This window comes from Kogia breviceps, chromosome 15 (genome assembly GCF_026419965.1).
Source record: "Kogia breviceps isolate mKogBre1 chromosome 15, mKogBre1 haplotype 1, whole genome shotgun sequence".
Taxonomy (NCBI): domain Eukaryota; kingdom Metazoa; phylum Chordata; class Mammalia; order Artiodactyla; family Physeteridae; genus Kogia; species Kogia breviceps.
In genome coordinates, this window is record NC_081324.1 from 88,964,037 (window position 1) to 88,988,201 (window position 24,165).

The 24,165-nt window shown below is 62.3% G+C and overlaps 1 protein-coding gene and 1 long non-coding RNA gene across 6 annotated transcripts in view; one reads left to right on the forward strand and one right to left on the reverse strand.

The window, feature by feature from the left end:
• On the reverse strand, nt 1-8,500 carry LOC131742338 (uncharacterized). Of its 2 annotated transcripts, none has more exons than XR_010837079.1 (6): nt 8,361-8,500; nt 7,786-8,035; nt 3,562-3,731; nt 2,812-2,905; nt 1,113-1,300; nt 1-377 (listed from the first exon to the last, which is right to left on the reverse strand). It is a non-coding gene; the product is annotated as an uncharacterized lncRNA (long non-coding RNA). The 2 variants fall into 2 exon arrangements; XR_010837078.1 differs by having other exon boundaries at nt 1-423.
• Nucleotides 7,160-24,165, forward strand: part of ULK1 (unc-51 like autophagy activating kinase 1) — a 22,500-nt gene continuing 5,494 nt past the window's right edge. Inside the window, exons 1-19 of one of the 4 annotated variants that reach the window (XM_059040010.2) lie at nt 7,160-7,511; nt 7,858-7,950; nt 8,033-8,074; nt 15,866-15,898; nt 16,221-16,257; nt 16,904-17,077; nt 17,161-17,234; nt 17,498-17,599; nt 18,645-18,703; nt 18,788-18,870; nt 19,263-19,313; nt 19,649-19,737; nt 20,504-20,657; nt 21,316-21,376; nt 21,580-21,669; nt 22,142-22,267; nt 22,717-22,865; nt 22,992-23,078; nt 23,532-23,800. In XM_059040010.2, coding sequence (XP_058895993.1) covers nt 7,401-7,511; nt 7,858-7,950; nt 8,033-8,074; nt 15,866-15,898; nt 16,221-16,257; nt 16,904-17,077; nt 17,161-17,234; nt 17,498-17,599; nt 18,645-18,703; nt 18,788-18,870; nt 19,263-19,313; nt 19,649-19,737; nt 20,504-20,657; nt 21,316-21,376; nt 21,580-21,669; nt 22,142-22,267; nt 22,717-22,865; nt 22,992-23,078; nt 23,532-23,800 — 1,884 coding nt within the window. In that variant the 5' untranslated portion in view covers nt 7,160-7,400. Of the gene's footprint in view, nt 7,512-7,857; nt 7,951-8,032; nt 8,075-15,865; nt 15,899-16,220; nt 16,258-16,903; nt 17,078-17,160; nt 17,235-17,497; nt 17,600-18,644; nt 18,704-18,787; nt 18,871-19,262; nt 19,314-19,648; nt 19,738-20,503; nt 20,658-21,165; nt 21,377-21,579; nt 21,670-22,141; nt 22,268-22,716; nt 22,866-22,991; nt 23,079-23,531; nt 23,801-24,165 lie in introns of those variants that run through there. The other 3 variants (XM_067015999.1, XM_067016000.1, XM_067016001.1) reach the window with 3 other exon arrangements.

Genomic DNA, 24,165 nt, shown 5'->3' on the forward strand with positions numbered 1-24,165 from the left:
TAAAAAATAAATAAATTTATTTAAAAATTAAAAATAAAATTAACTTTGTTAAGGTATAATTCACACACAGTTAAATACTCGTATTTCAAGGGTTTTGACAACTGTATAAAAGCCATGTATCCACCACCACCCCAATCACCATAGAACACTTGTCACCTCCAGAGCCCTGCCTGTCCTGTCCCAATCAAACCCCCCAGCCCAGGCAACCAACAAGGGATCCGTTTCTGACGGGTGAATCCCTACAGCAGAGGTCCTCCGGGTCTGGCTCCTCTCGCTGTACATACAGGGCATCAAGGTTCGTCCGCGCTGCTGCGGGGCCAAGATGCTTATTCTCTCTACTCCAGAGTGTGGATATCCCCATTTGTTTCTGCTTTCGCCTGTTGATGGACATTTGTTTCCAGCTCTGGGCTACTCTGAATAAAGCTGTAATGAGCATTTCCCATCAGGCACCCTGAGTAAACACCTAGGAGTGGGGTTGCTGGGTTGTACGTTTATGTTCAGCCATCCCTGCCTGGGGGACACAGGTACAGACCTTCCCTCTGGGCTTGAGGCTGGAAGGGGCTGGCTGCAAGGCCAGGGTGGTTGGCGCCCTGAGGTTACCCGGGACTGAAACCAGCCCGGAGCCCCCTTAGAAGCCCCCTTAGAATCCCAACCTTCTGGGAGCCAGGAAGCAAATTCCCATCCTTCCCCAAAGTCTGAAGTCCTTGAGATGAGCCTAGGCCCTGAGAAGCTTTGCCTAAAGTACCCTAGAGGAGGACAAAGAACTTTCAGGATGAGATAAGCAGCTCTCTCTTCAGCAGGGCTCCTTGCTGGCTAGAATTAGCATGGGATGGGACTGGGAGGTGGTGGCGTTCTAGGGAACCCCTCCTGAGGAAGCTGGCTGTCTCCACTGTTCTAGTTAATTCTCTTTATTATCCCAGGGGAGATAACCTAGGCACAGAGAAGCCAGGTGGCTACCCAGGCTTCCCCGCTGTGCCTAGAGGGGACCCACCCCGACACTCATCCACTCTGCCTTCCAGCCCATGGTTGGGGACGGGCCAGGGCTGGAGGAGGGGTGTCCTCCCAACACACACACCAGTGGTGTTTCAGTGGCATTTGAGGAGTGGACTCACCTCTGGGCATCGTGGACTGGGGTCCTAGAGACAGGAACTCCTAGGTTTTGCTGGTATCCACTGCCACCGTTTGGAAGAATGATCCAGAACTTGTAAGTAACGACTTCAGCGCGTGCTCTTTTGTGGTCCCGTTGGAGCATCACTGAAGGACTACTTAATACTTCAAGGCCAGGGTCACCAAACTCATTCTGTAAAGGGCCACATGGCAAATATGGCTTTTCAGGTCGCACGGCCACATTTGCAGCTACTTAGCTTTCCAGGTGCAGCTTGAAAGCAGCCAGAGACACTAAATAAGCAAGTGGGTGTGGCTGGGTTTCAGTAAACTTTATTTACCAAAGTAGGCAGTTAATCTCTAGAATATATAAAGAACTGCAACTCAAACAATCCAATTAGAAACTGTCAAAGACCTTGAGTAGACATTTCTCCAAAGAAGATAAACAAATGGCCAATAAGCAAATAGGATGCTCAACATCACTAATCACTAAGGAAATGCAAATCAAAACCACAGTGAGAAACCACAACCACTAGGATAGCTTTTTTTTTTTTTTTTTTTTTTTTTTTGTGGTATGCTGGCCTCTCACTGCTGTGGCCTCTCCCGTTGGGGAGCACAGGCTCCGGACGCGCAGCCTCAGCGGCCATGGCTCACGGGCCCAGCCGCTCTGCGGCACGAACCCGTGTCCCCTGCATCGGCAGGTGGACTCTCAACCACTGCGCCACCAGGGAAGCCCTAGGATAGCTATTTTTAAAAAGCAGAAAATAACAAGTGTTGGTGAAGATGTGGAGAAATTGTGATTGCTGATGGGAATGTAAAATGGTGCAGCTTCTGTGGAAAACAGTATGGTGGTTCCTCAAAATATTAAAAATAGAATTACTAGCAATTCCACTTCAGGATATCTATCCAAAAGAATTGAAAACAGGATCTGGAAGATATACTTGTATACTCACGTTCATAGCCGCGTAATCCACAATAGCTAAAATGTGGAAGCAACCCTAGTGTCCTTCAGTGGATGAATGGCTAAACGAAATGTGGCGTATACGTACAATGGAATATTATTCAGCCTTAAAAACGAAGGAAATTCTGACACATGCTACAACACGGATGAAACTTTTGGACATTATGCTAAGGGAAATAAGGCAGACATTAAAAGACAAATACTGTAGGATTCCACTTTTATGAGGTAACTAGAGCTGTCAGATCCATAGAGACAGAAGGTGGAGGGTGGGTGCTGGGGTGGAGGGAAGAGGGGGTAGGGTGTTAGTGTTTTTGCAGGGGGATGGCATTAGTGTTTAATGGGGGCAGAGTTTCAGTTTGGGAAAATGAAAAATTTCTGGAGATGATGGTGGTGACAGTTGCACAACAATATGAATGTTTTGTACACCCTGAGGTGTACACTTAAAAATGGTTAAGACGGCAATTTTTAAGTTATGTGTATGCTACAAATATTAAAAAAATAAAAAGAAAGAAAAAACTGGGACTTCCCTAGTGGTTTAGTGGTTAAGACTCTGCACTTCCACTGCAGGGGGCACAGGTTCAATTGCTGCTTGGGGAACTAAGATCCCACGTGACGCAGGGCACGGCCAAAAGAACAAACAAACGAAAAACAACAAAAAAGGAAAAGACCAAGAGGAGGGCTGGATTTGCCCCCTTAGACCATAAGTTTGCTGATCCTTGATGCAGGGGTTCTGCACCCGTGTTTACCTTTCTGTTGACAATTGATTCAAAGCTCTGAGTCTGTGACATTATCTCCATGTTAACTTGTAGGTTTTTGTCAAACAGAAGACAGATGATTTCTCTGAGATAGAAAAGATAATCAAAGGTTAATGTTTTGCCCTGGGAAACAATAGCCAGTTTTGAATCTGACTGACCAATCTTACTCTAACATTCTTCTTTTCAAATCCCTATAAATAAACAATCCCTCAAATTCTACCCAGGAACCACCTTTACCGTCTGGCTGGTTCCCTCGTTACTGAGTTAGCTAAACCTCTAGCCCACTTTTTGCTCCATATTCATAGGAGAGTTTGGTTTTTTGTTTTTTTAATTTTTCGGCCACACCATGCGGCATGTGGGATCTTAGTTCCCTGACCAGAGATCAAACCCACACCCCCTAGATTGGAAGCACAGAGTCTTAACCACTGGACTGCCAGGGAAGTCCCTGAGAGTTAGTTTTTTTTTTTTTTTTTTTTGTTAGTTTTTAACTTCTTGAAAATTACATTGGTGAAGTCACAGTGACACAGGAATGCAGCCCTCTGTCTGTTTTAAGGCACACAAACCACCCCCGACACCCAACACCTGTGACAGACATTACTAATCTATCACAGAACTCTCAGAACTCTTAAGCTTAAGACTCTGGGTAGCTGCCACCAGTCCCTTTGAAATGACACCCGTTCACCATTCCTTTTGTGGAAAGTGGCAGCAGTGCTGGAGGCCTGTCTGGGGGGCAGGTGGCACCTCCATGGAAGGTGGTGTGTTTTGGCTTGTTGAGTAAGCAAGCCAGGGGTGGTTTTCTTCACTCAACATCCTTTCCACAGGTTTCTTTACTGACTGCTGGGCATTGGGCTGAGCACCAGAGGTCAGAGATGGAACAGGATTTTGTCCTTTGCTTCGGGAGGTTTGGAGACCTAGGAGGAAGAGGAGAAAGTGCTTGCAGTGGAGAGGTATCGCTTCTTAGTTGCATGACCTTGGGCAAGTCACTTCGCTGGCCATCAGTTTCTTCCCCCGTTACATGGGAGTAACCATAGGAATCTACCTCCCAGGGCTGATGTGGGCATAAGAGTTACTTCCTGTAAAGAGAGCTGCCTGCACACAGCAAGGGCAATTGATTCTCACTGCTCGTGGGACTGTGAATGAAGAATGTTTCCTGCCATAACAGTAAACAAAGGATGTTGCAGCCATCAAGCCATCACATTACAGCTGCCCCAACGGTGCACTCTGAGAAGACTCAGGATGAGAAGCAGAGGATGCTGGCCCCGGATAGGGGAGGTGCATATCAGAGGAATGATTTCAGTGAGCCCAGACTTTGCATCTTCCCATACATAGCAAAGCGCTAAATTCCTTAACTTGTGATGTCTGGTTTTCCTTATTTAACAGTAATCTTTCAGTGTTCCGACTACCTGGTCTTTGTTTCAAAAACTCCTATAGATCCTGGCTCCCCACCCATTGCCCATGTGCGACAGTCTCTCAGAGTTTCTGAGATGCTGTGTCCCAGGCTTCAGTCCTTAGTTTTGTCCTTCGAATAAAGCATAACTCTGAACTTTTAGGTTGTGCCTTTTTTTCAGTCGACAGTACTCACACTCTATAACGTTGCCACCAGCACAGGATTAGTGGATTCTGAACCTGCTCTGGGAAAAATACATGTAGGTTCCTGCCACCCTCTGGTCACAACATTTTTGTCAACCGTTCAATACATCACTGTGTGTTTATGTGTGTTTCTGTTTAAAAGACATCTTATTTCATATATGCTGTTAATTCATTAACACTGTTTACTTTTGAACAGCGAAATCACCAACAAAAAGCACAAAGATCCGAAGAATGTTGTGGTGCTTCAAGGACAAAGGACGACCCAGCTTGAAAAGGTGTCAGCGTCACAGCCCCTACCGGACTCTTACAGGAAGGTATATGTGCCTCGACCCATCAGTAAACGAAAATCTCCCCTCGGACCATTCCTTTGTTTCCTGGCTATAAAAACTGATCAATAGCACATGTTCAGGCTCGACTCTCCCAGACTGCTAGGAAGTCGGCCCGCTGTTCCGGCAGCGACCCTTCCCTCCAATAAATTCTATCTTCTTTACGTTCTGCCTTGTGTCTGGAAATTTTTTTCCAGCCCGCACTCGGACCGTGACAGATGTGGCCCTAAATTGCCCACAGGACCCTCGTTTGCAGTACGAGAGCTGCTGGCGCAAGGCAGTGGCCTCCCTCACCCTCAGCTGGGAAAGAGGGCCTGGGGCGACAAACATTTTGCCCACAGAAGCATGTGAGTACCGATTTGGGGGTTACATGAAACACTTAGCGAATAGGCAAATTCGCAGATATGGAATCTGAATCACGAGGATGGACTTGGCACAGACCATGGTGGGTGTGTCACACAGAGGAGGGTGGCAGCCTGATCCACTGAGCTGGGGCCAAGGCCAGGGGAATCGAGCATACCTCGCCTCCCTTCTCTTCCACCGTCGAGGGCCCAGAGATCTTTTCCAAACACACATCCCATCTCATCTGCCCCCTTCCTAACTTCTGCCCTGTCACTTCCCACGTTTAGGGCGAGTATCTCCTTCCCAGGGTGTGCTGGGCTCCTGGAGGCATGTCTCCAGGGCAACTAGGCTCCCTCTAGCAATCTTGGCTCCCACCGTCTGCCCTGCCCGTTCTCTGCACTTTCCTGGGTTGAAACTTTACAACTGTCTGTGCAGTCATTGCCCGTCTCGTCCCCTGACCCCAACCACTGGACAGGAAGGTCCCGAACGAGGGGATTCTGTGTTTTTCTTCTGTGGCAACTCTGGGTGTTGAAAAAACAGTCATTGGAGGAAGTGAGGGGATGGATGAGGAGGTGAGGGCAGGCTGCGGCTGACCACGTGGTACTGCAAGACCTCGTCCTTGGAAAACAAAGATGGTGGGCCAGGGGACCCATTGTCCCTTCCAGCTCTGATGGTCTCTGGCCCCAGCCTGGGGTATGGAGAGCCTGGGAGCCTACCCCTCAGAAGTGCGTTCCCACAGGCTGGTGCAGCCGTGCAGGGCTATTACTGAAGACTGGGGGTGGCAGGGAGGATTGTTCAGAATTCTGCATTTGCAAAAGCAATAACGGAAGGTTATAGGAGCGATTCACACTCAAGGTGTAAAGTAAAAAGGACCGGCTCTTCCCAAAGCAACCACTGTTAACAGTTTCTCCTATGAGAATCCGGGCTCTTTCTCTCGCTGGCTGTGTGACTTTTTTACCTAACTTCTCTGGGCCTCACTTTTCTCATATGTAAAATAGGGATATAATAGCAAGTACTTCATGGGATCACTGTGAGGAATAAATGAGTTAATATGTGGAGAGAGTACTGCCTGGCACATGGTAAGCAATGGGTTAGCTGTTATAATTACCCAATGTACTATATATGCATACATAGTATAGTACTAGGTACCCTATATATGTATATATATACAGAAAACTATATACACATGTAGGTATGGTATACACACATCTCTCTCCAGTGACTTTCTTTATTTTTTAATTAATTAATTAATTTATTTATTTATTTTTGGCTGCACTGGATCTTCGTTGCTGCGCTTGGGCTTCCTCTAGTCGCGGCGAGCGGGGGCTACTCTTCGTTGCGGTGCCCGGGCTTCTCATCGCGATGGCTTCTCTTGTTGCAGAGCATGAGCTCTAGGCGCGTGGACTTCAGTAGTTGTGGCTTGCGGACTCTAGAGCGCAGGCTCAGTAGTTGTGGTGCACGGGCTTAGTCGCTCCGCGGCATATGGGATCTTCCCGGACCAGGGTTTGAACCCGTGTCCCTTGCATTGGCAGGCAGATTCTCAACCACCGCGCCACCAGGGAAGTCCCTTGGAGCACTTTTTATCTGAGCACCTCTGCCTCTAAGAATCTGCTGTGTATTATTCCATAGAGAGGATGCACCAGGATTTACCTAACCTTAGGACTTGTGGGCTATTTCTTAGGTTTGGTGCAGTTTGGGGGACAGTTTGTAACTATCGAGCGCAATTTTAAATGCATAACCTGCAACGCAGTCGTTCCCTTTCTAAGAATTTATTCTATCCAATCTCCAGCCCTGGGGTACACAGGTCACGTCCCAGGTATTAATGGCGGCTATGGCACATGTGCGCCCCCCAGACGCGCAGACAAGGGATGTAGTGTAAGGCTGCAGCAGGAGAACTGGTTGGAGGGCGACCCTTGGCTCATGCTCAGGCTTGCAGCTCCCCTGTCATTCCCAAGGAGGCGGGCCTGCTACTGACCCCGCCCCAACGGGCCCCGCCCCGCCGCCAGTGCCACCACCCACTGAGCGCTGCCGCCCGGCAGGCCCCGCCCCGCCCCAGCCAGGCTAGCCCCCAGGCTCCGCCCCGCCCGACACTCTGTGCGCTTGCGCCGGCGTCTCAGGCTCCCGGGCCCGGCGGCCGCGGCTCTTTTGTCTCCCGGCCGGAGCCTGAGCCGGATCCCGAGCTACGGTCAGAGACCAGGTCAAGACTGGGTTGGAGTCGGATCGCGTCCGCAGCCCGGGCTGCCCGATGGGGCGCGCCCCCTGCCCACCGCCCCCGGCCAGTGCCGTCGCCTGAGCCCCGGCCTGCCTGGCCCGGCCCGCGCCATGGAGTCCGGCCGCGGCGGCCTGGAGACCGTGGGCAAGTTCGAGTTCTCGCGCAAGGACCTGATTGGGCATGGCGCCTTCGCCGTGGTCTTCAAGGGGCGCCACCGCGAGGTGAGAGGGCGGCCGGCCAGGGCAGAGCGCCGGCGAGGGCGGCCCCCCCGCCCCGGGGTCCCTTTCCCCATCCCCCGCTCCAGGGACCCCCCTCATCCCCACCGCCGGCCACCCCCATCCCCACCTCCACACCCCAGAGGCCCCCTCATCCTGCCGGGGACCCCACATGAACACAGCCGGGCGCCCCTCGTCTCACCCCACAGCCCCGGGACCCCACGTCCCCCTCACATGCACTCCTGACCCCCTCATCTCCAGGGACCTGCTGGGCGCTTACCTGGCTTGGGCAAGGCCTTCAAGGGGTTCCGGGGTTCCCTGCCCCTGAGGGACACCCGCGCTTGGTTTTCAGAAACACGACCTGGAGGTCGCTGTCAAGTGCATTAACAAGAAGAACCTCGCCAAGTCCCAGACTCTCCTGGGGAAGGAGATCAAGATCCTCAAGGTGAGCTGGCCTCAGAAGCAGGAGGGGAGAGGGTGACGGGTGAGTCCGCTTCACTCACGGGAAACTTGGGTTTCTGTCCTAGGAACTGAAACATGAAAACATCGTGGCTTTGTATGACTTCCAGGTAAGGCTGCGGGCCGCCGTCTTGGTGGGGAGGGGGTGTGCTCCCCTCCGCCCCCGCCCCCACTGGCCCCAGTACAGCCTCAGGCCCCGGTGACTTAAGTCCCAGTGCAGCCAAGTGCTGGAGACCCTGGCCAGGAGTGGACTGTTCTAGGATAGCAGCATCTCGTACTGGGGGAAGGACCTGGGCACCCCCCTGTGTGGATGGGCGTCGGAGGCCTGCTGGGACCCCACCCTCAGCCCAGTTCTTGGGCCTGGGCTTCCTCTGGGCGTGTTGGGAGAGCTCCCACCTTCCCCGGCCACCTGAGTGCCCCGGGCGCCAGCGCTGCTACAACGAGGGAGGTCTGGCTACAGCGTGGCCCTCGGGGGTGTCTGGCCCAGTGGCCGCGACGGTGAGTCCTGTCCCCAGCGCAGGCTCAGGGCAGCCCTGCCGGCCTGGACCACCTGTCTGGACCAGCGGATTGTTTGTTGACATTACCCCAGCGGGGCCCGGCATTGGCCACTGTCTCCCTGTGTCGACTGGGGGAGGGGCGGGGCTAAGGGAGATTCCTTCTTGCTGGCAGTTGGGGCCAGCCACCCGGGCAGGAGGGAGGCGGGTGCCCGGCTGATGAGGCCATCTCAGGCCTAGCTGGCCCAGAAGACTGCGGCCTGTTTCCCCCAGTGACCGCGGGCTCCCAGGCCTGGCGGCGGGCGCGGGGGGGGCCCCAGCCTCGGCCCAGGTCTGGGACCCTGGAGACCCAGTTTGGGGGCCAGGAACCTGAGGCAGCAGATCTGAGGGCCAGAGTGCTGACTAATGGTTTTGAAACCTGTTTACTGAGGCCACGGGACCAGCCCCTGGCTGAGGGGAAGTTCCCAGCCTGGCTGTCTGTGTTTTGGTGGCCTCCTCCCTCCTTCCCTGTCCTCTCCCTCCCCCTTCAGAGCTGGGCTGCGGCCTTGGGGGCTGTGGCATGACATGAGGTGACTTGGGGAGGCCCCAGGTCCAATGTGACAGCGGCAGAGAGTACCTGGAAGCGGTGTTCTGGGGCCAACGGGGTGGCCCCCTTCCCCCTCCTCCTCTCCCACCCTTCCCTGTCCCCTGCCCCCGCCTCTGTATGCCCTCCTTCCATCCTGGCTGGGCCACACACCTGGTTGTGGGCAGCGCCACTTCCTCCAGGGCTGGCAGTGCTGTGGCTTCCCTTGTGCAGAGGAAGTGCTTAGAGGCCAGCCAGCCTCTCTCTTGCAGCGCCCCCCCGCCAGGCTCTGTGCTCTCAGCCTTCGGGGTGTGCGGTGACTCCCCGAGTCCTTAGACACTTGTCTGAGACACACGTGGGACCCAGGAAATCATGGCTTTAAAAAACAGTTAATGATTTGGCTTTAAAAAAAAAAAAAGAAGAAACAGTACAAAAGGGACGTGGAAAAAGGTGACTCTTACCGTTCCTGTCCCAATGAGCCCCATCTCCCCCAGAGGGTCTCTCTGGGGACAGTGACACATCCTCACGTACCTCTTTGCTGCCACACCATCCACAGTTCTCCTGTGGCATTTTTCACTTAAGTGTGTGTCTTTGAGAAGGTCCGTGTCACTCCACATTAACTCAGTCCATAGGTGAGAAGTGACAACCCTCTCCTCCCAAGGAAATTATCCCCCACTCTTTCTGCAAGGTTCAGAATCCAGACTCTGAAGCTAGGTGACCTAGTTCCAGTCCTGGCTCTGCCACTTAAACGAGCTGTGTGTCCTGGAACAAGTGTCTTAATCTGTCTGTGCGTCCATGTCTTTCTCTGTAAAACAGAGTCCGGAGTTGTTTGGTTGACACTGGCCCTAGTAAAAAGCACTGTGTGTGCTGGCGTTGCCACGGCCGTGACTGGGGTGTTATTTGCAGCTGTGCGGTGTTCCGCGGCCCTGTACTCCACAGTTGACCTCACCAGTCCCCCACTGGTGGGACGTGGGGTTATTCTGGGATCCTGACGTGTCAGCAGTGTGGCGGTGACTCTCCTGGATTCACCTTTGCCATGACTGTGTGTCTACAGGGTGGATTCCTAGAAATAAGAGGGTGCGTATTTTAGTTTGGAACAGTTGCCAGATTGTGGTCCGTAGAGGATGGACCGTGGACACAGCAGCGCTGCTGGCAGGAGGGCCTGTCTCCCCACATCCTTGCCAGGAGGTCGGTTATCAGACGTTCATCTTGGCCTGCCTGAGAGGTGGAAAACGACATCTCTTATGGTTCTGTTTTTCACTTCTGAGGGGGGCTCAGCACCTCTCTGTGTGCACGTGAGCGCCAGGAATGCCTCCTACCCAGGGGTGTGCGGGCCTTGCGGTTACCGAGGTCGGACGGCACTCTGGTGAACGGCAGGGCCCTGCGCCTTCCGGCCTGTCTGAGCCCAACTCGCCCGTTTGCTCACCGTGTGACCTTGAGCACGTTACTCGGCCTCCTGGTGCCTCAGTGTCACCCAGAAAGTGGGAGATGATAACAGTGTATCTATGTCGTAGGGTGGTTGTGATGACAGCTTGAGTCTATGTGTGTTAAGTGTTTAAGATCTGTACTTATAGTAAGTGCTATATAAATATTGGTGGGTGGGAACTCTTTATATATTAAGGAAAGCCCTTCCGTGATAGGTTGCAAGTATTCTCCCTCAGGTTGCTTATTGTCTGTTGAGGTGGTTTTGTTTCGTGGCCATACGGAGTGGTGACTGTTGTCAGGCTGCTGTGGGTGCGTGGAGGGGGCCTCTGGGGCGGGGCTCTGCTCTGTGGCCCGCAGACATGTGGGCAGGCAGCAGGATCCCCTGGCCTTTCCTTTCCTTGAGGGGCAGACGGCTGGGTCCGGGTCTTGTCCTCGCCTGCTGGGCCCTGGTTGGGTGTGCTCTTTCTGGGGAGAGTGGCCATCAACGGGGTTCAGGGGACAGCCCTGCCCGGCGTGCGCCCCGGGACGAGGGCCTTCTTGAGACCAGCACGCCATCCAGCTGGTTCCCACAGCTGGGTGACTCACCTCCCGGCCTGGCTGACAGAGCCACCCCTAGTGGCTTTGGGTGGGTGGACACCTCGGTCAAGGTCAGAGGTCTGCCTTGCTGTGGGGTCATTCAGGACAGTGCCAACCCTTGGCCTTGATTTTTCCAGATCTCTGGCTCTCGGTGGTGGGCACCGTGACCCAGGCGGGCTTGCTGGGTCCCGGGCAGGGACGTGTCGATTCTGTGTTTTCCATTCTGGAAGTGTCCCCTGCTTCTCCCGAGTCAGGGGCAGGCCCGGTGTGTGGGAAGAAGGGGGCTGGGGAGGGCAGCTGGCCTGCCCCCGGCCCCCCGCCCCCGCCGGGAGCCACAGGCACACAATGGAAGCTGAAGGAGACTCCCTGAGGAAGGGTGGGCTTCCTCTCAGGGTGGGGCTGGGCATCCCTTCCCGTCTGGGCGCTGTCCAGGAGAGCCCAGCCCGGGGGTGCGGAGCGCCGCGGCTCCCATGGGCCGCTGTGCTCCAGCCCTGGCTGTGGCTTTGGCCCCCTGCTGGAGCCAAGACGGCCCACTCCAAGGAGTTAACTGGGTCAGTGCCCGCCCCCCACCTGCCCACCAGGCCCGGCCCAGGATCACCGGACAGAGTGGGCTCGGCCGAGCCCGGCAGCTGGGATCCTCTTAAGCAAAGCACCTTAGCACCCTGTGGAGGCAGGGCGGCCTCCTGCGTGCCTGGGCGCCCGTGCCAGGCTGCTTGGGACACCTGGCCCTGACACCCGGGCCAGCCCGGTCCCCAGGGCCCGTGGGCGCGCCTCTGAGAGACGGAGAGGGCGCCGCTCACCCGGCCTCCAGGGCTTCGCCTGTCCTCTCGAGGTGTGCAGGTCAGGGCTCACCGCCCCCTTCCTTGGGGGCCACGCGCACGGTGGAGCGGCCGGGACTCTGGTGCCCAGCCCCGCCCCTCCCGCGCCGGCTGTGCGACGGGCAGAATCGCGGGACCTCGCTGTGCCCGTTTCCTCCCCTTAAGTCGGCGGGGACGTCGGTGGGACCTGCCCGGTCCTCAGGTTGCGCCGGGCTGGCCGGTGGGGTGGGGGTGACCCCGGCGGGCTCCCTGGAAGCCGGCGCCTCGGCCGTGTGGGTGGCTTTGCGTGAAGAACGTGACGGACTCTTGGGGACAAGAGCGCGGCCAGAAGCTCCCTCATCCGCCTCCCCCAGGAGGGAGCCCTCTGGCTCGGCGGCCGCTGCGGCCCCAGGAAGCCGTCCTGGTCCTTTAGAGTGTCGCCGCCGAGAGTCTGGACCGACCCCTGAGGAGGCGGCCTGCTGTCCGCAGTGCACTCGGTCCTCCCGCCTGGGGGAGCCCGTGGAGCCCAAATTTAGCTCACGGGGAGGAAGGCCGAGGCGCGACCTTTCCGGGTCTTGGGTGGGCAGCAGGCTGCCAGGGGCAGACCAGCTGTGCCGCCGAGGCCGCGCTGACCGCCCCCCGCCGCCGGGGGCCTGGAGGGCCGGCTCCCTCGGGGGCCTGGGCACGCAGCCGCCCTGGGGGCGCCGCAGGCGTGGCCGCGGCTCGTGCCAGCCCGTGGGGTTAGCGCCTAACAAGCGGGTGCAGCGGGCGGGGAAGGGGCCTTCTGAAGCCAGGGCGGTGGGCGACCCCGAGGCCGGGCCTCCGCGGGCCCGTATCCCGCGTGGTGAGGAGCGGGGGGCCCGACTCCCCCGGCCCAGCCCTGCTGAGCGCTCGTCCCCCGCAGGCCCTGGCCCTCCGGGCTCCATGCACAGTCGGGCCTGCGGGCAGTGCCCTCGGTCTCCGCTGGGTGAGCCACGGGGTGAGGGGGCAGAGGTCGGGGGAGGAGAGGAGCCTGGCCCCCCGCAGCCCCGCCTGGCCCCAGAGCCCCTGGTCTTTGCTCACTGAGGGCTCGCCGAGGCCTGGGGGGCGCCAGGAAGGCTTCAGGGGGGTCTCGGGGGGCCGGGGTGTCAGGGAGCGGGGAGGGCTAGGAGCCGCGAGGCAGTGGGCGGCGGGCCCCGTGGGGTGGCCCCTCGGGAGGGAGGGCGTCTGGCCTGGTGTGGGAAGCGTCCCCAGCTGGAGTGGGTTTGGGGGTCCTGTGCGGGGGTCCCGTGGGCTCCTGGGCGCGAAGGGCGGTATGCTGTCACTGATGCACAGGCACCTCCTTTCTGGGGCAGGAGGCCGTGGGGTCCAGGGTGCGCGGGACCCGGGGAGCAGGCGGTACGGGGGACGCACCTCCCAGCTGGCAGCCCCTCGTCCCATGCAGCCACGGTTCCGCCAGCCCTGGCGACTCCCCGGGGACCCTCGGGGGGCGTGGGTGCTGCATCTGTCTCTGTCCTTGTCGTCCGGTCCCTGCCCGTCCTGGCTCGGTGGGTGATTGCCGGCTTTCCTGGGGAGCAGGGCCCCTCGGGAGGACGGCAAGAGGCAGAGGTACCTGGGCCCGAGCCCTGCCCTGCCCCTCTGGCAGCGTGGCACCTCTGGGCCACTCAAGACAAGGCTGCTCCCTGGCGGGTGAGTTCGGGAGCCTGTTCGGCGCGTCCCCAGAGGTGGCCGTGGGCAGCGTGACGGCCTGTGAGGGAACAGGTGGCCTGGCTGTCACGGGGAGTGGCTGTTTCTGTCTCCTGGTTAGTTCTGGGTCCTCATCTCTGGCCCCTCTGCCCGAGAGCCTCCGACTCTGCACCTGGCTCTCAGAGCCTCCCTCTGTTGGCATCTCCCTCCTCCTGGTCCCCCTCTGTCCCCGTTGGCCTGGGCCCAGCCGGGGTCGGACCAGGGACTTTCTCCCTGCGTTATCTCTCCCCGCAGCTGCCCTGGGAGGGCGTGGCCTGCGTGCTGGGCTGAGGCAGCTCCCACCTCTCTCCTGGGCGGGGGGGTGGGGGGGTGGGAGGGAGGGCCTGCTTTGGTGGACGGAGCCCGCCCCCTCCCAGAGGAACCGGCTGGGCACTTGGGAAGGCTTCTGCATCCCTGCCGGACACGGACACGCGGCTGAGTGAGGGCCCGGGGAAGCAGGGTGGGGCACGCGGCCCAGCCAGCCCCGGGAGCTCTCAGCGTCCACCTCTCAGCCCTGCTCCCCGGGGAGTCCCCGTCCTGGACCCACAGCCCCTCTGTTGGGGGAGCTCTGGAGGCATGGGGGCTTCTCTTTTGTTTCGAATATAAATGTATCTATTTTATTTACTTATTTTTGGCTGCGTTGGGTCTTCATTGCTGCACGCGGGCTTCTCGCTGCGGTGGCTTCTCTTGTTGCGGAGCACAGGCTCTAGGTGCGTGGGCTTCAGTAGTTGTGGCACGTAGGCTCAGTAGTTGTGGCTCACAGGCTCTGGAGCGCAGGCTCAGTAGCTGTGGCGCACGGGCTCAGTTGCTCCGCGGCACGTGGGATCTTCCCGGACCAGGGCTCGAACCCGTGTCCCCTGCATCGGCAGCTGGATTCTCAACCAGTGCGCCACCAGGGCAGTCCCGTGGGGGTCTTCTCTTGTTTCAGGGGGCTGATGTTTACACCTAGGGTGTCACCCAGTGGCTTTGTGTTCTACTGCTGTGGGTCTGAGCCCAGGCCCAACCTCCTGGGGGTAGGGTGACTGACCAGGGGTACTCTGTCCTGCCAGGTCGGGGTGGCGGGGGCGTCCCTGGGACCTGAGTAGGGGTGGAAGGCGGTGGCCCCGCTGCTGGAGATCAAGTCTGTCTGGGCCTCGAGGCGCTGAGAAATGTCCCTCCTGCAGCCACCTCTCTCCTCCCACCCAGGCTTCCTCGGGGCCCCCCCGTGCCTTGAGAGCTCCGGGCCAGCTCACGCACTTGCCCCCTTGCCCTGTGGGAGTTAGAAGCTGGAGCTGCCCCCGAGCAGCGTGCTGGTGGGGAATGGGCACTCGGTGCATTCTGCTGGGCGGCGGGGAGGGGCTGTTCCTGGTCCCCAAGGCCCAGCAATGTGCTGGTGCTGAAGGGGCCTGGGGACTTGCTCCGGGCTGGCAGGGCCCCTCAGTTAGGGAGGACCCCGCCGGGGAAGAGGGGAGGGGGCTGTCTGCAGGAGAGCAGAGAGGATGGGACCCCGCCTGCCTGGTTGACCTGGCTTCACTGGCCTCAGTTTGCTCATCCATGACCTGGGGATCTCAGGGGACCCTGCTGGACGGACGCCGGGCCCGTGGGTGCGGGAAGGTGTCTGTGCGCTGGCCTGAGCAATGGGCTTCTCAGTCTTGCTGCCGTGGACCGAGCTGTGGATGCTGGTGGCACCCCGAGGCCGTGGGTGGCCGAGGGCTGAGCCGGAATCTGGCCGGCCGTGGGCTGGTGGCGCCGACCTATAATGCTGTTGGCGTCTTTGATTCCGGAGCCAGGAGCGGTTTCCGTGGCCTGAGAGTCAAGGGCCTCACGCCCTCGCTGTGTCCCTTCTTGGGGGCCTGGGTCCCCGACTAAGTGCTTCTCCTTGGCCAGGACCCACCACTCATAGAAGAGCAAGCTGAGCCCTGTCAAAACCTCAGGGCCAGGGCTGACCCTGACCTTGATGGAGCCCTGGCTTGCTGAGGTCTCCCCCTGGGAGGTGGGGGCCTTGCTTCACCCCTGTCACCTCTCCTGGGTCCTCAGCCCCTTCCCCAGACTTGACAAATAGAGTGGTCTGATTGGCTGCTTCTCCTGTCACTCAAGCCCACTTGGCTCTCAGACATCCTCATCTCCTGGCCACTAACCGACTGGCTAAGCCCTGGCCTGACGGGCCCCAGGGCTGCCAGGTCAGCCAGTGTGCACGCTCACTGGCCTCGCCTGCCTGAGCCCAGGCGGAGTGTTGAGGGCAGCTGCAGGTGCCGGGTGCCCAGGCCGCACTGGGGCCAAGCCAGGCTTCCCAGACGGCTGCCGGACTGGGGGACGGGGCGTGCTCCCCTCCACCTCTCTCACCGCCTCTTCTGTGTCCTGCAGGAAATGGCCAATTCCGTCTACCTGGTCATGGAGGTGAGTCCCGGGGGCCAGCTGTGAGGACGGGGAGGCTGGGCCCTCTCGGCTCTCAGGCCCCTTGTCACCTTGGGGTTAAAGTTGCTTTCACGCCCGTGGGCTTAGGGCCACCGCACCAGCGGCCACAGCAGGTGCTGGAGGGGCGGTGAGCACCCCCATTGGCCTCCTCAAGCACGGATTGCGGGGGACGTCTGCCCCAGGCTGGAGACCGGGCACCAAGTGCCCGGGAGCAGGTGTCCAGGGGTAGGGTGGTGGGAGGCCTGGGCAGGGCTGGAGGGCCTGCCCTGGCCGCTGACCAGGGTGTGTGGCCGGTCTCTTGCAGTACTGTAACGGCGGCGATCTGGCCGACTACCTCCACGGTGAGTGGACGCCTGCGCTCGCCCCGGCCCGTTCCGAGAGGCGGCCTGGCGTGAACGAGCTTTCCCGGCCGATGGTGACGGCGGATCCTCCCACCCCCGGCGCCTGCTGGGAAAGATGGAAGGGGGAGGGGAGCGCCGCTGGGGACACATGCTGTGTCAGGAGCACGAGGGCTGGCCTCCCAGGGCGGACGTGGTCTGCAAGGGTCACTCCTGAGCGGCCCCGCGCGGCCCGCCGTGGACGTGGTGCCCGGCGGGGTCTCGGTCGCTGGTCGGCCGCTCTGCGGGAGCCAGGCCTGTCCTGGGCCCCAGCGGGGTGCCGGCTCGCTGCAGGGGCGGGCCTCCGCGGGGCCCTGGCGCAGATGGGGGACCCCCGTTGAGGCCGGGCCCGGGGCTCATCGCACAGCCACTGGCCGCGGTGCGCGCTGTGAGCAGGGGGTAGAGGTAGCTGCTGAGGAGGGGCGGGCCGTGCTGGGCAGCAGCGCGGGGCTCGCAAGTGGGGAGGGGACACCGGGGCGGCTCAGAGTCAGACGGCGTGGCCGACGGGCCTGGAGACGGCAGGCAGGGGCGTGGGAGCCGTTCGGGGCGGGAGGCCCCTGGCTCGGGGCACCCGGGTGAGCTGCGCCCCACTGAGCCCGTCTCCCCTCAGCCATGCGGACGCTGAGCGAGGACACCATCCGGCTCTTCCTGCAGCAGATTGCGGGCGCCATGCGGCTCCTGCACAGCAAGGGCATCATCCACCGGGACCTGAAGCCCCAGAACCTCCTGCTTTCCAACCCTGGCGGGCGCCGGGCCACCCCCAGCAACATCCGGGTCAAGATCGGTGAGGCGGCGGCCGGGGCCCGGGGAGACCGGCGGAGGCCCGCGGGCCGCGGCCACCCCACTCACGCCTCTCCTCGCCTGCAGCCGACTTCGGCTTTGCCCGGTACCTGCAGAGCAACATGATGGCGGCCACGCTCTGCGGCTCCCCCATGTACATGGTAGGTGGGCCACCCCAGCCCCTGCTGCCCCGTCCTGTTGGAAGGGGTGTCCGCGGTGGGGTCCCCCCCCGTGTCCAGAGCAGAGCCCCATCCTGTGTCCTCACTGGGTGGCAAGCGGCACGGCTGTACCGTTTCCCGCCACATCCGTGGCACTCGGCCGGCGTCTGTTACGATTGGCTGGCGCCTGGCTGGAGCCAGACTTGGCTCAGTGCACGTTCAGCGTCCGTTCTCGCCGTCGCGCCGACCGCACTGAACCCCCGCAGGCCCCGGAGGTCATCATGTCCCAGCACTACGACGGGAAGGCGGATCTGTGGAGCATCGGCACCATCGTGTACCAGTGCCTGACGGGGAAGGCGCCCTTCCAGGTGAGGCCCGCCCCGGGCAGAGGGTGTGGGCGCGCTCGCGTCTGCACCCAGCAGGAGCCGGCCGCCGCGGTCCCGCAGCCTCCCCTCGCTGGAGTGACGTGGCCGCCCAGCTCCCCACGGTGCAGTCACTTCAGGGCCTTGCCCCGCTCAGGGCCAAGGCCGGAGTCCCCGCTGGCTCCCGGGTGCACCTGTGTGTGTCCACGTGTACGTCTGAACCAAGTTTCGTGGCCTCCATCCTGCCCGTTGCAGGGCTGGCGTGACCCACCAAGTTGGTACCAGGACCCCAAGCTCTGGGGTACACCCTGCATTTGGAAGGCAGCGGCCTGCTGTGTGCTGGACCCCAAAGGGTCCAGGGCTCTGAGCCCGTGCTGCAGGCCCTCGCGTCCCGTAGTGGCCTCGTGGACCGACCGGGCAGCTCTCCACTGTTGCCAGCTTGCCCCAAAGCGCCCTCTGCCTGCCCGGTGCCCTAGGCTGCCCCCATCCCCGCTCCTCGCACCTCCCTGCCTGACGTTCCCTGCACGTGAGCAAGTGGTTAGCGGAGGGCTGTCCCCCACTGGTGTGTTGGCCTTGGGAAGGCAGGGGCCGTCGTGCTCTCGGCTGTGCCCCCCACGCCTTGAACCGTGCCTGGCACTCAGCAGTGCTGAGCGAGTGACACATGAACAGGGGTGTGGGCGGGGCCCACTTGGGGGCCGAGCTTGTTCTGGGGCCCTTTGCTGGTGGGGGGGGTGCACGGGCCTCTTTTTAATTTCAAGAAGCACGCGACCGGTCACACCAGGTACCCGGGATGCGCCCGCAGCAGGTGGGAAGGGGGCCCAGCCAGCATCCTTGCTCTGGGCCCCCCGGCCCCCTGTGTGGTCCCCGTGGTTCCACAGCCTGGCTGGGGGGAGGGGGCCCCTTCCCTGGAAGTACGCGAAGACGCTCAGTGTTGGGACAGACGGGCTGGCAGTGCTGGGCCAGGGGCCTCTCGGGAGACAGAGGCTCAGAGCGGCTGGCGGCCGAGAGCAGTGGGCGTGCTCACCCCTGGCCCCCTGGCCCCCACTTCCAGGCCAGCAGCCCCCAGGACCTCCGCCTCTTCTATGAGAAGAACAAGACGCTGGTCCCGCCGTGAGTGCCCCTCCCTCCAGACACCCCGCGCCCCCCCCCCCCCAGGTCAGGCTGCCCTGTCAACGTCGTGCCCTGTGCCCCCAGCATCCCCCGGGAGACCTCGGCCCCGCTGAGACAGCTGCTCCTGGCTCTGCTGCAGCGCAACCACACAGACCGCATGGACTTCGGTGAGCCCTGCCCGGCTGGCCGCCACCTCACCCCCCACGTCCTGCACGCCCCGCTCCCAGGGGCCCTGTGGCGGCAGCGAGTGGGTTTCCCGGGGCCCGCAGCTCCTTTCCCAGCAGCGGAGATGGTAAAATCCCCGCTTTTGCAACGGGCAGCACTGCTGGGGAAACCGTGGGCGGGGGGGGTGCTCCGGGCCCGGGCCACTGGGGGCGCCAGATGTGTTCAGGAGCCGCCAGCTGGGGCTCTGCCTCCCTCCGTTCCCGGCGTGCGGCAGCGGAGACAGGGCCCAGAGCCAGCTGGAGCTCGGGCCCCAGGGGACGGTGGGGCCTGGCCTCGGCCCTGGCAGCCCTGGCGTCGGACCCTCCTGAGCCCGGGCCCGTCCCTCCTCCTGCAGATGAGTTTTTCCATCACCCCTTCCTTGACGCCAGCGCCGCTGTGAAGAAGTGTGAGTCCTCTGAGGGTCTCGGCACTCCCGTGCCCCCCCTTCTTCCCAGCCCCAGCCCGGGAGGTTGGGGGCTACCAGCTCCTCAGCCTGTAGTCCCCAGGGGCCCCCGACGCCAGGGGTTGGGCTCGAGCTCAGCTGACTTGGTGCGGCGGGATTGGAGAGCTGAGGGCGGGCCCTCGCACAGGTCCCCTCCCGGTCCCTGGGTTCCTCCGGGGCAGGGGGGTCCCGAGCCGGCAGGTGTGCTCAGCGTGGGGTTGACACAGGCAGGGTGGGACGCGCAGGGCCGGAGGGGGAGCATCCCGTGCTGACGGGTGCTGACCCGCGCCCTCTGCTAGCCCCGCCCGTGCCCGTGCCCTCGTACCCAAGCTCGGGGTCCGGCAGCAGCTCCAGCAGCAGCTCCACCTCTCACCTGGCCTCCCCACCGGTGAGTCACGCGCAGGGCGGCGAGCTGCGGGCTGCGGGCTCCTCTCGCCTCGGCTTCGGGGTGTGCAGGTGTCCGCAGGAACCTCGTCAGGCTCCTGCCCCGCCCCAGCTCGCGCCTTTTTTTCTGCTGTGTCGTCTGGTCCCATCACAGCAGACTCAGACACGTTCTGCTTGCGAATGTGGCGGAGTTAGAAGCGGGTGGAGGCCTGTTTCAGGGTCCCTGTGTCCCGTCGGTCTCTTCAGCACCGTGTCAGCTCCGCACCTGCGTGTGCACGGGTGCGTGGGTGGCCACGGGCGGGGGCCCTGTGTCCTGGGAGCCCACCCGCCCCGGAGCCCGCGTCCCCGGCACAGGGCTGGGGTGAGGTCTGCTGAGGTTGTGCTCGGGGGCGGGGGCACTGGGGCTTGAACCTCCCTTGGGCCGTCCGTCCGTCCTGCCAGGCGGGGGCCAGGCCCAGGCTGGTGGCGGAGAGCACGGCTCTCTCATGCTCAAAGGCGGACCTTCCAGACGCCCCACCTCCTGAGCACAGTGCAGGGCCACGGTGGGGGGGTGGGGGGGGTCGCCTGACACGGGGTCTCTGGAGCCTGTGGGGGCCAAGCGGTTCCTCGTGCTGGGCAGCAGGGGCCCCCGTGAGGCGACCGCTCCTGCGGGGAGGTCGCCGGAGAAGGAGTGGCCTGGGGGAGAACGTGCAGAGCCTCTGCCGCGTCCCACGGCCCCCTTCGCCCCGGCCCTGGGGCCGGGTCTCAGCGGCCTCCCCTCTGACCCCCAGTCCCTGGGGGAGATGCAGCAGCAGCTCCAGAAGACCCTGACCTCCCCGGCCGAGGCCACCGGCTTCCTGCAGGGCTCCCGGGACTCGGGCGGCAGCAGCAAGGACTCGTCCTGTGACACTGATGACTTCGTCATGGTCCCGGCCCAGTTTCCAGGTCAGGGGGCCACCAGGCAGGGGGATCACTGCAGACATGCCAGACGGAACCCCTAAGAAGGGGCTTCTGGAAGCTTCTGCCCCAGAGCAGCCTGGCCGAAGAGTCAGAGCTGAGTCCTGCCCACCGCGGAGCGTCCAGGGCGCCTGCTCCAAGGGGCGAGCTGCTGCCCTCGCTGTGTTTGCTGAGCTGCAGCCCCCCACCCAACCCCGCAGAGCTCTGTTCTTGGGTCCTCAGTTCCCCTCCGACCCCGCATGCTGGCACTTCTCTCACGGATGGCCTTGGCCGCCCCGAGACTCCCGGGGCGGGGCTGCGTGGGAGCGGGCCACCCTGAGCCTGTCGGCTTGGCTCCGCAGGGGCGGGGAGGCCCGTGCCCAGCCGCCGGCAGCGCGAGGAGGGCAGGGGAAGGTGGGCGACCAGCGGTCCTGGAGGAGGGGCGAGGCCCAGCTTGGGAGGTGTGGACCCCCGGCCCGGGGTTCGCTGAAGGCTGGTGTGTGGGGACCGGTCCCAGGGTCTCCTTCGAGTGCCGTGAGGACCAGACGGGCAAAGGGGCGTCAGCGCGAGCGACAGAAGCGGGGACGGGAGAGTGCCGGGCTCCCCGTGTCCGGGCCCACCCAGGAAGAGGTGCCTGGGCCCAGCCTCGCCCGTGTCCCGTCCACAGGTGACCTGGTGGCCGAGGCGGTCGGTGCCAAGCCGCCACCGGACAGCCTGATGTGCAGCGGGTAAGCCCCCAGCCCGAGCCCCGCCGGCTCTGCGGGGAGGGCGCCGCCTGCTCTTGGGCTGTCCCCTGACCTGCCTGGGTCAGACAGTTTGGGAAGGGCCGAGTCTGCTGTGCCCAGTGCAGGACGGAGTCCCAAGGAGGGGCAAGGGTCTGCGCTCGTTTGGCCTGAATGTGAGGCCCTGCCGTCCGCCCTGTCCCTGCCAGGAGCTCGCTGGCGGCCTCTGCTGGCCTGGAGAGCCGTGGCCGGACCCCGTCTCCTTCCCCGCCCTGCAGCAGCTGCCTCAGCCCCTCAGGGTAAGCGGGCCGCGGCGCCCCAGCCGCAGTGGGATCCTGCAGGAAGCGGTCATGTCCAGAGGCCCTGCCTTCACTCAGCCCCGGCAGGGTGCCTGGCCCCTGTGGGTGTTCCAGAGGCAGGAAGGGATTGTGGTGGAAGGGCTGCGGGGAGGGCTCGGGGCCCGGGGGTGGTTTTACCGGAACCGCCGGAGACCAGTGCCGTCGCTCCCTCCCCGCTCCCCGAGCTTGTGGGCGAGGTGCCAGCAGGAGCTGGCCCAGCCTTGCTGTCCTCCGCGCCCCCCCACTGGCTGGTCCCAACCAGAAGCCACCTGGGTGCAGAGAGTTGGGGGCATGGGGTGCCAGGGAAGCAGTGCTGGCCGTGTGCAGAGACGAGGAAGCAGGTGGCCCGAGCGGCCTCTGCCCCAGGAGGTTAGGGCGTGGGGTTCGGCCCGGCGGCCCGTCCGCGGTGACCCCAGCCTCTCTCCCCGCACAGCCGGGCCGGGGCGTTCTCCAGCAGCAGGTGCGGGGCCTCCGTCCCTATCCCGGTCCCCACTCAGGTGCAGAACTACCAGCGTATCGAGCAGAACCTTCAGTCGCCCACCCAGTTCCAGACGGCACGGTGAGCGCACGGGGCCCCCGGTGGCCAGGCACGCCCTAGAGGGCCCTAAGGAGAACCCCACGCAGCCCACTTGGGTGGCGCAGGGCCGTCTCACCCGCACGGCTGTGCAGGCTGCACGCTCCTTGACTGTCAGCGCCGCCGCCCCGTGGGCACTGCTGGCACTCGAGCTGTACCTTGACTGCTTTCGGGTAGATGTCAGTGAAGTGTCTTGTGCCCACAAAACCGACGTCGACTTTTGTAAGGTTCGGAAGAGGAGAGGGCCCCTCTTTTAATTCACAGAAGCCCCCGTGGGTCGGGGGCTGCCCTGGCGGGGACTGGCGGCTCCCACCGGGCTGTGGCTGCTGGTGAGGCCCGTTATCTGAACGGAGGGGAACAGGCACGTGGCATGCCGGTGGCCCTGGCCGGGCGTGGCTGGGGGCCTCACGCCCTGTGCCTGCTTGCGTCCGCAGGTCCTCTGCCATCCGCAGGTCAGGCAGCACCAGCCCGCTGGGCTTTGCACGGGCCAGCCTGTCACCCCCGTCTCACGCCGAGCACGGAGCCGCCCTGTCCAGGAAGCTCTCCCTGGGCGGGGGCCGGCCCTACACGCCGTCTCCCCAGGGTGAGCCTGTGCACGTCGCTGGCGGACCCAGCCTCAGAGCTGGGAGTGGGAGTCTCCGTGCGGGGGGCGGGGGCGGGGCTCACTCTCTGTCCCACATTGACCTTGGCAACCCCTCTCGCCCCCAAGTCGGAACCATCCCCGAGCGGCCGGGCTGGAGCGGGGCGCCCTCCCCCCAAGCGGCCGAGATGCGCGGTGGCAGGTCCCCTCGTCCAGGTAGGTGCGTCTCTGGCCCAGTGGGTGTGCAGGTGGAGCTGGGGAGGGGCGAGGAGCTGCGCTGACCTCCCTGGGCTGGCCTGTCGCTGCTTAGGATAGCGGCCGTTTTCCTGGTTCACAACAGTCATTTCTTGTGCGTCAAAAGAAGGCAGGAAACTCCGTGAGACTGTTTTAACAAGCTTAAGCCTTCAGCTCATGGAGGCCCGCTCTGGGGCTCAGATCCCACCCCGACCCCGCCATGCTGTGTGACCTCGTGCAGGTGTCTCAGCTCCTCTGTGCCTGTTTCCTCAGGTGCGCGGTAGAGCGTAGGTGCAGTGCGGCACAGGTGGCCACGAGGGTAAAGGGAGTCCCGAGCAGGCATGGGGGTCTCCGTACACTGTCCTGGTTGGTCGTGTGCGCGGGGCCAGGCAGTCCTGGGACGGCTGTGATTGGGCCCGTCCTGTCCCGCCCTAGGCTCCTCGGCACCTGAGCACTCTCCCCACAGCACCGGGCTGGGCTGCCGCCTGCACAGTGCCCCGAACCTGTCCGACCTGCGTGTGGTCCGTCCCAAGCTGCCCAAGCCCCCCACGGACCCGCTGGGGGTGGCATTTGGCCACCCGCAAGCCAGCCCCCCGCAGCCCTCCCACGGGCTGCCGTCCTGCCGGCCCCTGCGCGGCTCGCCCAAGCTGCCCGACTTCCTCCAGCGGAACCCCCTGCCCCCTATTCTGGGCTCCCCGACCAAGGTAACGGGGCCGCGGCCCTCCGGGGGGGCGGCTGGGGAGTGGCTCTGTATGCGCTCGGGCCGCCGGGCTTTCTGCCTGGCGGGATTCCCACAGGACCTGAGGGGCCCCGGAAGCCCGAGGCAGGGCTGGTGTGCTCCAGCACCGCTGCGGCTGCCCTCTGTGCTGAGGCCTCTTGCCCTGGCTGGGGGCTGGATCCGTGTCTCCCCGTTCACGTGTGGGGTGGCCACATCCCCGTGACGAAGACTGGCCCCCGAAGCCAAAACATCTGCTCTCTGGCCCTTGACCGGAAGAGCCCTGACCCTGGCCCAGCATCCAGGGCCCCGGAGAACCCGGGCTGCCACCATGGGCACTTTACTGAGTTCACC